This window comes from Chlorocebus sabaeus, chromosome 25, assembly GCF_047675955.1.
Source record: "Chlorocebus sabaeus isolate Y175 chromosome 25, mChlSab1.0.hap1, whole genome shotgun sequence".
In the NCBI taxonomy this organism is placed as follows: Eukaryota; Metazoa; Chordata; class Mammalia; order Primates; family Cercopithecidae; genus Chlorocebus; species Chlorocebus sabaeus.
In genome coordinates this window covers 26,358,191-26,371,225 of record NC_132928.1, presented here as the reverse complement: position 1 = coordinate 26,371,225, position 13,035 = coordinate 26,358,191, and the positions used below count along the sequence as shown (strand labels likewise).

At 51.3% G+C, this 13,035-nt stretch overlaps 1 protein-coding gene across 6 annotated transcripts in view; it reads left to right on the top strand.

The window, feature by feature from the left end:
* ADORA1 (adenosine A1 receptor) overlaps positions 1–13,035 on the top strand; it is an 88,015-nt gene that overhangs the window by 45,800 nt on the left and 29,180 nt on the right. Inside the window, exons 3-5 of one of the 6 annotated variants that reach the window (XM_037985727.2) lie at positions 2,395–2,495; positions 2,838–2,992; positions 3,456–3,777. In XM_037985727.2, the coding sequence (XP_037841655.2) occupies positions 2,395–2,495; positions 2,838–2,992; positions 3,456–3,777 (578 nt within the window). Of the gene's footprint in view, positions 1–2,220; positions 2,496–2,837; positions 2,993–3,379; positions 3,854–13,035 lie in introns of those variants that run through there. The other 5 variants (XM_073011625.1, XM_007988893.3, XM_073011626.1 and 2 more) reach the window with 5 other exon arrangements.

The window sequence follows — 13,035 nt, the reverse complement described above, 5'->3', positions numbered from 1 at the left end:
CTATAGACCTGTGACCTTGCCTCTTTCTCTACTTGCCTCCATCACAAACTTCCCCTTCTCTCACCCCTGTTATCTGCCCCTCATGGGGGAGCTGGTAGTTAGAAGGTTTCCAGGGGGAAGGACCCAGTTCTGTGGTCTCATCTCAGCCCATCTCTCCCACCTTGGAATGGACTTACCAGCTGTTGATGTAGGATGGGTAAACTGAGGCCAGGAGAGGAAAAGTGGCCTGCTTGAGGTCACACAGCCAGTGAGTGGCAGAGTAGAGCCTAGAAGCCAGCTTCCAGCTCTTCTGACTCTCGGTCAAGTGCTCTTTTCACCACACCAAGTGACCCTGCCGCCCAGGAGATCTTAGCACCGACTCTCCCACCTCTGTGTCAAGCCAGAGGACTGAGGAGACCTTGTGCTTCCCCCAGGGCCGCTCTCTGGAATAGACCCTGCCTTGGCCAGTTCTGTTTTCAGATAGGCTGGTCTAATCCCTGAGGCCTGAGAACAGGCAGGAGTGGAAGGATGGAGAAGAGAAGGGAAGAAGATTTTGGCTTATTTTGCCCAGAACTGTGAAACAAACAAATTACCTACAGGTATTGTGCAAATGCATCCACTACATGTCAGCAACCTGTGTGGTAAGACGAATAGGAGGTGGGAGTGTATGTGTGTGGGAGGTGGTGGTGGGTGCTCAGGTGCCCTCCAGAGCTGAAGATGCTGCCAATAGTTAGAGAGGGTGACCCCAGTCACCCATCCCTGTCCCCAAGCCAGGCCCATCTGGGTCTTCGCAGTCTCTTCTGACATCTAGATGTGTGACCATTGGCAAACTGAGTGTAAACTGAGAGAGAAAGCCTTGAGCCAAAAATGGCTTAAGCCAAGGAAAGGGTGGAGCGGCAGGGGATGGTCGCAAAGGTCTGCATGTCTGGGTGGCAGGGGGAGTAGGCAGGATGTCAGGTGCCCTTGGGCGTTTTGACAAAGTCAGCAGGGGAAGTGCAGGGGGACGAGGAGGAAGGAGAGTTTACACTTCCTAATTTCTCCAGCTAGCTGCTAGGGAAGGAATGTAATTTTGTTGTCTGAGGCACTGATTCCTTGCTCCCCCTAAAGGCAGAAATGGAAGTTATCTTTCCCCACAGAGGGCTTCCCCCTCCTCCTCAGAAGACTCAACTGCCCTTCCTCCCTGCCTCCCAGCTACCCAGGTTCTGGGTCCCACATCATTCCTCATTGTGATTCAGTGCAGCCCCCAACGGAAGCAACGTGCCCACCCTTGTCTGGGCAGAATCCTTTTCCTTGCATTCTGGGATCCAGTGACGGGGCAGTGCCCCTAGAGGCCCGATTGGGTTGTGGCTAGCTAACATTGGGGTCCCCAGCCTGACTCTCTTTGCCCTCCTAGGACCCTGGCCCAATACCCACAAACAAGGATTTCTCAGATTGGGATCTCTGCGAGGCATCCATTCATTTCCAGGGTCTGGTCATTAGTTAACACCAGTGGACTGCCTAAACTGAAACTGGCAGAAGGTGGCCAGGGGAGGGGTCTGGACACAGTGGAGAGAGTCAGGAGCCTGGGATTCTTATTTTGCTCCTGTTAAGATTTTCCCTGTGACCTCCGGAATTCCCTTCCTTCCCTGAGCCTGCTTCTTTATCTATAACATGAGGGGATTGAACTGGATGCCTTATGGCTTAGTGCTGTGCTACAAAGAGGGAGAAGGAGGAAGGAAAAGGAGCGCAGAGCTGGTGACACCGACAGGCGATCCTGGGAAGCCAGGTCCCTTCCCTGAGCCTCAGCATCCTCATCTGCAAAATGGAAATTGCTAATAGACTAAAAGGCAGTTCTGAAAGATGGATGAGAAAGGAATATAATGACTCAGGGTAGAGCCTGCAAAACAGTGTGGGATGAGAAGATGCAGGGACTGGTTTCATAGAGAGAGCAGGGTTTTAGGATTGGGGGAGGGTGCCAGGACTACAAACTGACTGCTTTGGGAGATCCCAGAGGGGGCATTCTGAAGTCCTGCAGAAGAGATGCTGTGCCATGAGGGGTGAGGGGTCGCTGGAGGCCAGACCAGGGCTCCCAGGAGTCCTGCGTTGAGAAGGGAGAGAGTGGACACAGGAAGGCTTCGCCTCTGTCCAGTCCTGAGGCTGGGCGCGCACACCAGGCCCTTCGAAAAGCTCACATTTTTTCCAGCTTTTCTCACCCAGTATCACTTCCTTTGTTAAGAGGAGGGGGTGGGGGAGGAGACGGAGGATGAGGAGGGAGGGGCCCGCGGGTGCCGCCACCACCCCCGCCCCCTCCCGGTGTGCGGAGCCCGATTGTCACTCAGCTCCCGCGCCGGGGGCGACAGAGCCGCCGGTGCCCGAGTCGAGTCCCAGCCAGCTACCATCCCTCTGGACCTTACAGGCCTGCCTCGGCTTCCCCAGGAATCCCTGGAGCGAGCGGCTGTTGAAGGCGTCAAGGTGTGGGGGCACTTGAACAGAACAGCTCAGGTAGCCGGGAACTCTGCCAGCTTTGGTGACCTTGGGTAAGTCTGAGTCTCGTTTAGCCCCTGGGGCTCCCCAATGGGGGTGCAGGAGAGGGTTGAAAGAAGAGACCGGAATGCCCCCTTGGGGCAGGCCATGGGCAAGGGTCCCCGACAGAGCGGGACCCGGGGACTGCTAAGATCCAGGCACCAGACGGGTCTCAAGTGGGTGGCGCAGGGCAGGTGCGGGCACGCTGGGGTATAGGGAGAAACGCCCCAGCCTTGTCCTGGGCTCCGTCCCCAGACCCACGTCTGCCACCCCAGTCCCAGGTGCGAAACAGGGGCGCTACCTCTTTAAAAGTGTCCGGGGCTGAGTCTCTGCCGCACCATGTGATTGCTTGAAAGGCCGGGCTGGGAGCTCTGCGGCGGGAGCCGGAGGACTATGAGCTGCCGCGCGGTGTCCACAGCCCAGCCCAGCCCTACCGCGCGCGGCCCGGAGCTCTGTTGCCTGGAACTTTGGGCACTGCCTCTGGGACCCCTGCCGGCCAGCAGGCAGGATGGTGAGCTCCCTGTATCCTGTTCTGTGCACGAGGGTGGGCAGAGCCAGTCATGGGAGACCCCTCTGTGTGTGTGTATGTGTGTGTGCGTGTGTGTGTGTGTGTGCGTGCGCGCGCGCGCGCGAGCTGGGAGCTGCCTCACACCTGATAAAAAAGCCAGTGGAGGAGTGAGCGCTGCTATTTTAAGTTGCTGAATGGAACCTCTGGGAATGATAAAGGGAAGGGACAAAGATTAGGTAGTGAAGGAGCCAGGTGCCCCTCCAGCCTGGGTAGGAGCTGCATGTGCCAAGTGGGACATATTTCCATGGGGTACCTGGAGTTCCAGGGCAGCCTGAGCTCCCTGCCCCTCCCAGACAGGCTTCCCCATCCCAGGCTTCCCTGACCACACAGGTGCTTGCCTCGTGCCCCTTGGTGCCCGTCTGCTGATGTGCCCAGCCTGTGCCCGCCATGCCGCCCTCCATCTCAGCCTTCCAGGCCGCCTACATCGGCATCGAGGTGCTCATTGCCCTGGTCTCTGTGCCTGGGAACGTGCTGGTGATCTGGGCGGTGAAGGTGAACCAGGCGCTGCGGGATGCCACGTTCTGCTTCATCGTGTCACTGGCAGTGGCTGATGTGGCCGTGGGTGCCCTGGTCATCCCCCTCGCCATCCTCATCAACATTGGGCCACAGACCTACTTCCACACCTGCCTCATGGTTGCCTGTCCAGTCCTCATCCTCACCCAGAGCTCCATCCTAGCCCTGCTGGCAATTGCCGTGGACCGCTACCTCCGGGTCAAGATCCCTCTCCGGTGAGTCCACAGCCGCTGAAGGTACTCACAGCACCGCATGATGGCTGGCTTGAGGGCCATCTAGAAAGGATAAAAGGTAGAGCATAAGACCCCAAGTAAGCCAGATGTTCTTTGGGCCATTGTGTTCCAGTCCTCACTCTGCCTTCCTGTGCTCCGCTCTGCAGTGCCAGAGAAGCAGGAGGGGGATGGGTGGCTGGAGGACTGGACTGTGAACTTACCAGTGCCCATGACCTCAGAGCTGAAGCTCTTGCAGCCAGGGAACCTGAGGCTGCCTGTCAGGCCTGGGGTGGAGGTGAAAGATTTGGAGGAGCCACTAAGATGGGGTCACAGTGAGTGCTGGGTAGGAATGACCTGAGCTCTGCCAATCCCGGGGAAGAGGAAGAGAAAGAGGCAGAGAAGAGATTTAGGGTGCGGTGGCAACATAATGAGGGTGGCACAACAGGGGTAGGAGCGCTGCTTCTCCAGCCAGACCCCAGCAGGCTTCCTGAAGGCACGCTTTGGCTCTCTTGTTCACCAGGTATCTCTGTGCTAGCCAGCTGTTCCTTCCAGGGCTTTCCAGCTGAACCCAATGGTCTGATTACCTTTGCCTCACTCCCACTTATGGGATCTCTGTTATAGACAGGAGGAAGGAAAAATGCTAGTGCCTACTCTTCTTATTGCTGTTATGTTGCAAAACCATGTCTTTGCTGGTCACAGTAGAGGTGCTTGTGCTGCTTCCTGGCAGCACTGGGATGGGTGGCCTGATGGTGCCATCCTCAGTGTGAGTGTCCAGTCCATGTTGGGGCTCCCTGCCTGGAGCTGCCAGGCCACAATCTCATCACCAGGCAGTGCCTTGGGCCACCAAGTGCCAGCGAATGCCTGGGCATACTGCCAGGGACTGGCCCTGCTGGGACGCTCTTGTGAGGCGTGCTTGCCCCTTCTTTGAATTCTTGCCCCCAGTAGATTCCTTTTCTCCTAGGGAGCTCTGACCATCTCCAGCACCTGCCACCCCCGGCATAGCTTCTCTGGGATGTAGGGCCTCTGACCTCACTTGGCCCCTTGCCCGGGTAGGCCTAGGGACCCATGTTTCTCCCTTTGTGTTACATTTGTGCACATGTAACTTTTCAAAGCCTTTCTTACATGCATTATTTTTTCCTGTTATCATCATGCTGCTGTAAGGGAGGTGGAACAGGAGCTTTTAAAGGGGAAACTAAGACTCAGAGGGTCTCCTTGAAGCTCACTCGGAGAGAAGTGTGATCTAATTATCTGCCTTCCTTCCTGATTCCCCCATGCCCAGCAGCTTGATGCCAGTCTCTCTGCCCTGTCTACCTCCCTCTGCCCTCCAGGTTTTCCAGGGAAGGTGGGGTGAAGAAGGGAACGCAGCCAGAAGCCCCATAGGTTCATCCACTGAGGGGCCCACATGCTGCCATTAGTCCCAGGTTGCTGCTGGGCTGCACATAGAAAGCTGGTCTCAGTGCATTAGAAGAGCAGGGCCTCTGAGCCTGGCCATTATAACAAAGTGTTGCCACATTTGGAAACTCATGCAGATGTTCAGCTGTAGGAAGGCTGCTGGAGAAATTCTGTCTGCTGAGTGCTGAGGTGTGCCAAAGGTCCTGTCTTGCAGTGACAGAATGTGCCCTACTTGCCCCGTGGGGTGGGGATGGCTGTGCTGGTGGGGACAGCAGGCTTATTCCTTCAGGAGGCAGCTGCTGTAGCTTTAGGGCTGGCGTCCTGGGGAGCTGTCTTCTGAGGGTGGAGGCAGGGGCCTGCACAGAGGCTGCCGTGGGCCTGAGTTCAAATCCTTGCTGGGAATTTCTAGCTGTGCAAAAGTCACTTATTTAACCGCTTTAAGCTTTAATGTCCTTATGTATAAAAGGGAACATTAATAATAGTGCCTACTCCCTAGGGTTATTGGAATAATTTAATGAACTCATATATGCAAAGCATTTGTATTAATATTATGCCTAATATATGCAAGCCATAGGGAGGTCTTATTTGTAGTTTTATTGTCACTATTAACATATGGCTCAAGTGTGGCTGGAGAGGCAAGCCCTACTCCCGCCACTCACGCTCTTAGGTGTCATTCGGTGTCAACACATGTACATGAAGAAACACACACACAAACACATACACAACACATCTCCAAGGAAGTGTCTAAGTACTGTTAAGTTATATCTATACATGTTTCTACTCCTCTGGTGGAGTGTTGGTGCCTCAGGGCAGCAACCACATCTTATTTGTTTCTGCAAATTCTTCAGAATGCCCAGTTCAGTGTCTGGCACATCACAGACCCTCCATAAACATTGATTGAATTGGCCAGGTTTCCGGAGCACACACAGTTGAGCCTCAAGCAGATCTTCCAGAAGTCTAACCTCTCACTTTCTTGCTGTGGGCTAGACCTGTCCCCACTTCTGATTCAGGGCCATGATCACAAATGCCCCCACCAGCTCAGCGTGGCTCCTTGACAGCCACACAGCAGCAATGCCCAGGAGTGTCCTGGCACACTGGAGAGGAGCCTTTCTCCTGAGTTAGGGAAAGGCTGCTGGGGCCTCGCTTCTCAAGCAGGGATCCTGGCTGAGGTTTTGGGCCATTCTGGGCTCCTGCGTGCCACTGCCCAGGTCCCCTTCAGGAGGAACAACATGCTCTGTTCCTCTCTACGTGGCTGGAGTCAGCAGGCTGCTGGGTCTTTGAAACCCCCTTTGGCCAGAGGTCCCTGGGCACCAGGCTTGCTGGCCTGCCATGCCAGTCAAAGGTAGATGTGGCCCTGGGCACAGAGAGTCGTACTGACTGAGCATTGGCGAGGTGTGTCTGGGGCACCCAGATACAGCTGTCCGCTGGCTCTCACCAAGTGGGGCATGGTTTGGTCAGTGAACCACGAATTTTATTTCTTTCTACTTGGCAGAAAACCAAGAGAGAAAAGAGATTCACACCATATAATATGATCCAGTTACAAACTTTTTTTTTTAAAGCTCAAATTGTTGATTCATCAGTAACCTGTGGTCATTTGCATATGGTTTGCATGCTATTTGCATAGCACCTCCACATGCTTGGTAATTGAAACCCTATTCCCCTCAGCTCCTAGTTCTAGGGAATCTCTATCATTTGTCCCCTACCTCCTCACCCAGAGTTTTCTTGGTGGCACTCTGGCAATTTGGTGCCTACTCCCGGGGGCTAGTTGTAGGGAAGGGTGCTAACAGGGAGCTCCCTGACCAAACCTCTCTGTGGGAAGGAGACCCCAGCAAGGGGGCTGTCCATGGCCAGCTGGGTTGGAGTGGAGTGAGGGGTGGTAGGTTTTTGCGAGTCAGGCAGACCTGAGTTTGAACCTTGCTCTGTTACTAATCAGCTATGCAACCTTTGATAAGTTATTCAGCCTCTCTGAGCCTTTCCCCTTCACCATCTGTTAAATGAAGGGGTTGGAGGCGGGGCGCGGTGGCTCATGCTTGTAATCCCAGCACTTTGGGAGGCCGAGCTGGGTGGATCCCTTGAGACCAGGAGTTCGAGATCAGCCTGGACAACATGGTAAAACTTCATCACTACTAAAAATACCAAAACCAAATAGCTGGGCATGGTGGCACATGCCTGTAATCCCAGCTACTTGGGAGGCTGAGGAAGGAGAGTCGGTTGGACTTGGGAGGTGTATATTGCAGTGAGCTGAGATCGCGCCACTATGCTCCAGCCTGGGCAACAGAGCAAGACTCTGTCTCAATATAAATAAATAAATAAATAAAAAGAAATAAATGAAGGGGTGGGATTTTAGGTCTCTGAAGTTCCTTTCAGCTCTAATTCTGTGGTTCTTCCTTATCCTGACTCCTGCCAGTGCTGTGTTGGGATCCTGGGAGGGTTTTGTTGTGTAGTGTGTTTTAGCTCCTAGGGAGTGTATACTAGGAACAATGCTATGTTTTTAATATACTTCATCTCATTCAATGTTCATAGTCTCACTAGTAGAGCTTATTGTTACCCCCATTCTATAGACAATTCTTTTTTTTTTTTTTTTTTTTTTTTTAAGACAGTCTCGCTGTCGCCCAGGCTGGAGTGCAGCGGCACGATCTCAGCTCACTGCAACCTCCACCTCCGAGGTTCAAGTGATTCTCCTGCCTCAGCCTCCTGAGTAGCTAGAATTACAGGTGCATGCCACCATGCCCAGGTCATTTTTTGTATTTTTAGTAGAGATGGGGTTTCACCATGTTGGCCAGGCTGGTCTCAAATTTTTGACCTCAGGTGACCCACTCGCCTTGGCCTCCCAAAGTGCTGGGATTACAGGCATGAGCCACCGCACCTGGCCTCTCTATAGACAATTCTTTAGCTAAATTGAGGGCTGAGGCTTAGGGAGTTTCAGTAATTTGCCAAACAGCTTGTCAGGGGCAGAAGCAGGATTTGACTCTAGGCCTAACAGATGCCTTCAACCAGTAAGCTCATGTGTATCTTGCGTCAGCCCAAGAAGCTGCAGGATTTTTGGAGGAGTTTCTAGGAAGCTGTCAGTAGGGTGATTTTTCTCCTCTGATCTTTGCCAATGACCTCTGCACTCTGCTCAGCCCCCACCCAGCATCTTCCCCTCCCTCCACCTTCACTCCAGTGGGCAGTTGAGCCCTTGGCAGTCCTGCCTCTGTCCACAGCTGGAAGCCTGCCCCACTGGGCTGCTGACCCGGGGAAGCACAGCAAGGAGTGGTGGAGGAGCCCGGCGTGCTGAGCCGGAGCGGGGAAAGAAATCTGGTAAATTAGGGCATGTTCACTTTTAGGCATCAATTTAGCCCTCCCCACCCTGGCTAGCCTGGGCTTTTCTTGACAACCCTGAAATGCCTTGTGTGCCGTCATGCCCCCGCAGGTGACTGTCTGTGGCTTGTGGGTCCCAGAACACTTGTTCTCAGGTCTTGCCATCCGCTTTCAGAGAGGTAGGCCGTCTTCAGATCCTGTGTCTGAGGATGGATTAGTCATAGGCCTGAAGTGTCTGAGAGGGAAGAGGAGTTGGAGGAAGCCCTGAAGCCCAAACTCTCACACTTGTGGACTGAGGAGGAAACCGAGGTTGGAGAGAGGAGGAGCTTACGCAAGATTACTTGGCTGGGAGTTCTTTCCTCCTCTCATCTGAATACTTGCTCCCCCGCCTCTGATATAAAAAGCTTGAGCAGAAGAGCTCTTTGCAGTCACCCGCCCCTCAAGGAACAGAAAAGGAAAATATGCAGCCTCAGTGGGTGAAGTCAGCAGATCAGTGGCAGGCTTAGAGGGGAATGAGACGGAGGGAAGTTGCTTTGTGATTGAAAAATAATTTCTCTGAATTAGGGATAGCCTTCAGGTGGGTTAGGCCAAGCAGCTTGCTGGGCCAAGGGAGAACATGGCCTTTAATTGAAGAGGCATCTGGACTCCTTTCAAGTGTGAAAGCTTCCCCCAGCTGGCATCACGTGGCTTCCCGGAAGTTTCTGAGTGCTTGAGGAGCAACCTGCCGAGGTGTCAGCCCTGCGTGGAAGCCGGAGAATGGCCAGGATGCCTTTTACCCAGAGGCGGAGCTGTAGGGACTGCACCCTGACGTTTGCTGTTTATTTCTGAGCATGAAAGTAATCCATGTTGATTGTGAAAAATGGAAGAAAGAATAAAGACGGTAAAATCACCAGTAATTCTACCACCTACAGAGAACTACCGTTAACATTTCGGTGTTCCAGAAAATTTTTCCACACACATGTATATATAGATATATTATTTTTACATATTGAGAACATCTATATATACATGGTTTTATATCCTATTTTATTCACTTAACATTACAAGAATTTCCCTATGTCAACTAAAATGATTTTGTAAGGATTTTTATGGCGGTATAATATTGGATTGTATTATTACTCATCCTTTGGGTCTCAGCTAAAATGGGCTCTCCTTAGGGGGGCCTCCCCTGAGCCCCACCCCACCTGGACCAGGTTAGTTTCCTCTGGTAGGCACTTGGGTTGAATCTCCTTCTCCTTCCGAGTCCACCACTCATCACCTGGGTTGCTTTCTATTTAATGTCACTCTTTCTGGGCTTGGTAAGTTCCCAAAGGCCAGGACCACATCTGCTTACATACCCCCATTTCCCCATGCCTGGCACAGAGCAGGCATGTCGGAAACCTTTTTTGAATAAATGAATATTTGAATATCATATTTTATTCATGCATTCTTATATCACTGGCTAATTCAATTGTTTCTGATTATTTATTGTTATGAAAAATGCTTTACTGTGTAACAAACCTGCACATGTACCCCTTAATCTATTAAAATACAAGTTGACTTGTATTTTAATAATCCCAGCACTTTGGGAGTCTGAGGCAGGCAGATCATTTGAGGTCAGGATTTCAAGACCATCTTGGCCAACATGGTGAAACCTGTCTCGACTGAAAATACAAAAATTACCCGGGCGTGGTGGTGCACGCCTGTAATCCCAGCTACTTGAGAGGCTGAGGCAGGAGAAATGTTTGAATCCAAGAGGCAGAGGTTGCAGTGACCTGAGATCATGTCACTGCACTCCATCCTGGGCAACAGAGCAAGGCTCTGCTCAAAAAAAAAAAAAAAAAAAAAAAAAAAATTATAAAATCAAACAAAAAAACACTTTAATGATTCACATTGTTCATAGGATCAGAGCCAAGTCAGAACCTGGGCTGTGTCACCCAGCAAATAGCATAGGTGCTATCTGGAAGGAATGCCTTGTGAGGTTAAATATTTCCCAACTCCCTTTACTCCAACTCTCCTTTCTCCCTCACCAATTTTACCCACACTGCAAATCCCCACGGGGCATCTGGCATTCTTTAGCCCACTTCCCCTTCTGGGCTGGGTTGGGCAGGACTGTGGGTCCCAAGTCTAGTCCTTATCGCCTAGTCTCTTTCCTGAAGTCCTCGGCATCCTGGTGGTGAGGAATCAGTGTCCCTGGGAGAGGACTTGGGGTGAAGCATATCTCAGTTGGCCTCATTCGGCAAGTGGGGACAGACATATAGAACAGAGAGGAAGGAAGTGGAGACACATGGCTCCTTGGGCGGCGTGAATCACTCCTTTAACCTCAGCCTTCTTAATTCAAGCCCAGAGGGAACTATCACCTGCCAGCGTCCAAAGAAAAGCCTGGCAGGTGGCCGTGGGGATAAGGAGAAGAAGGAGAGGCAGGCGGGTGGGTCTTGGCATACACATCTTCTTAGAAATACTGGCTTGAAGGTGGGCAGGGAGATGGGGGCAGCTGGCAAGGGGCTTCCCTGACCCCAAGGGAGAGGACTTGGGGGTACCTTCTCCTGCCTTGCTCCTTATCCTGGAAGTTTATTCCCCAGCAGAACTGCAGAGAAGTGTGGGGCTGAGGGGCTGGCAACATCCATTTATGTATTTTATAAGTGTGCTATGAGTACCTGCTATATGTCAGGCACTTTGCCAGACCTAGGGATACAAAGATGGGCAGGCTGATCTGGTCTCTACCTCTGTCTGACAGCTCAGAGTCTCTGCTGAGATGATGGATTCCCATGGAACAAGGTGGCCAAGGAGAAACTCTCACCTCACCTGTGGTGGGAGTGGGGATGGCAGGAGACTGGCCGCTGATGCCTTGCAGAGCTGGGCTGGGCAGCTGGATCCCACTCCACACTCATTCCATGCAGCCCGGGTTGTGTAGGAAAGGCTCTTTGAAATTACCTTCTTGCCTCTTGCTTCCCCTTTGAGAGAGGAGGGCAGCTGACTTGTCCCTACACAGGGCCCTGGTACAGATAGACCTACTCATTCATTAACTCATTCATTTGTTCATGTATTCAACAAATACTTATTGAGTGCCTCATATGAGCCAGGGTCTGTTGAGATACTTTCATCAATAAAACAGAGATCCTCATGGAGAATGAATTCTAATGAATTGGAAATCAGATGCTAAATAATAAATGCAATACCTAAATCATGTAGAGTGTTAGAAGGTAGAATGTGCTATTGAAAAAAGAAAAAGGGGGCAGGGTAAATGGGATTGGAAATGCCCCAGCCCAAAATGGGGCTGGGAGAAAGGGTTGCAACTTTAAACAGGGTAGTCCAAGAGGTTTCACTGAAAAGGACCATTTGACCAAAAGCCTGGAGGCGAGGGAACATGCCATGCATGTGTAGGGAGGGCGTGCCATGCAGGGGAAAGAACTAGAACAGAGGCCCTAGCACAGGAATGTACCTGGAGGGTTTAGGGACTAGCAAAGGGGCCTGTGGGGCTGAGATGGAGAGATAAAGGGGGAGAATGGTCAGAGATTATGGGCCACTGGCCCAGGTACAGCATGGAGGCCACTGGAAGGACAATGGCTTTTACTCTGAGGGGAATGGGGAGCCATTGCAGGATTGAGAGCAGAGATGTGACGTGATCTGACTGAAGCTTTAAAGGATCACTCTTGTTGCCATGTTGAGAATGTGCTTTAGAGACAAGGGTGCAAACAGGGGAGTAGTTAGGCGCTATTGCAGCGATTCAGGTGAGGGAAGACGGAGGTGGCTCGAAGATGAACGATAGCAGAGGAGGTGGTGAGAAGTGGTTAATTCTGGATGTGCATTTAAAAATTTTAACTTTTAATCCACTTCGTATCGAAGTAAAAATTTTATCCAGTAAAGTGCATAAATCTCAAGTGTTCAGCTCTATAAAATTTTGCATATGTATATACCTATATACCACTACCCTGATCAATATTTAGGAGACTTCCAGCATTGTACAAGGCTCCCTCCCAGTCACTACCCTCCAAAAGGCAACCTCTATTTTGACCTTTATCCTTATAGATTGATTTTGGTTGTTCTTGAGCTTTTATAAGTGGAGTCGAGCAGTTTATGTCTGGCTTCTGAAGCTCAAAATTCTTGCCAAGATTCATCCCTGTTACTGAGTAGGATTTTCCCCCTCATTGCTGTTAGAATTCATGCATTGTATGAATGTACCATGATTTGTTTAAATTCATGATGTATTTTGGAAAAAAGAGCCAAAGAATTTGCTTATGACTTGGATGTGGGAATTTTCCTATAGATTGGATGTGAGAAAGAAGAGTCAATATGACCAGACTTCTACTTCTAAGCAACTGGGAGGATGAAGTTGGCATCATCTAAGGTGGGAAAGGCTGCAGGTGGTGGAAGTAAGAAAATGAGTTCAGATTTAGACATGCTGACTTTGGCGTGTCTAACAGATATCTGAGTGGAATGTTGAGCAGGTGGTTGGATATACAAGAATGAGAGGCCTGGGCAGGTGGTTGTAAGTGTGAGAGCCATGGTATGTAGATGGGTTTAAATCCATGAGGCTGGATGAGATCCCCAAGAGAGACAGCACAGATACAGAAGAGAGGAAGACCAATA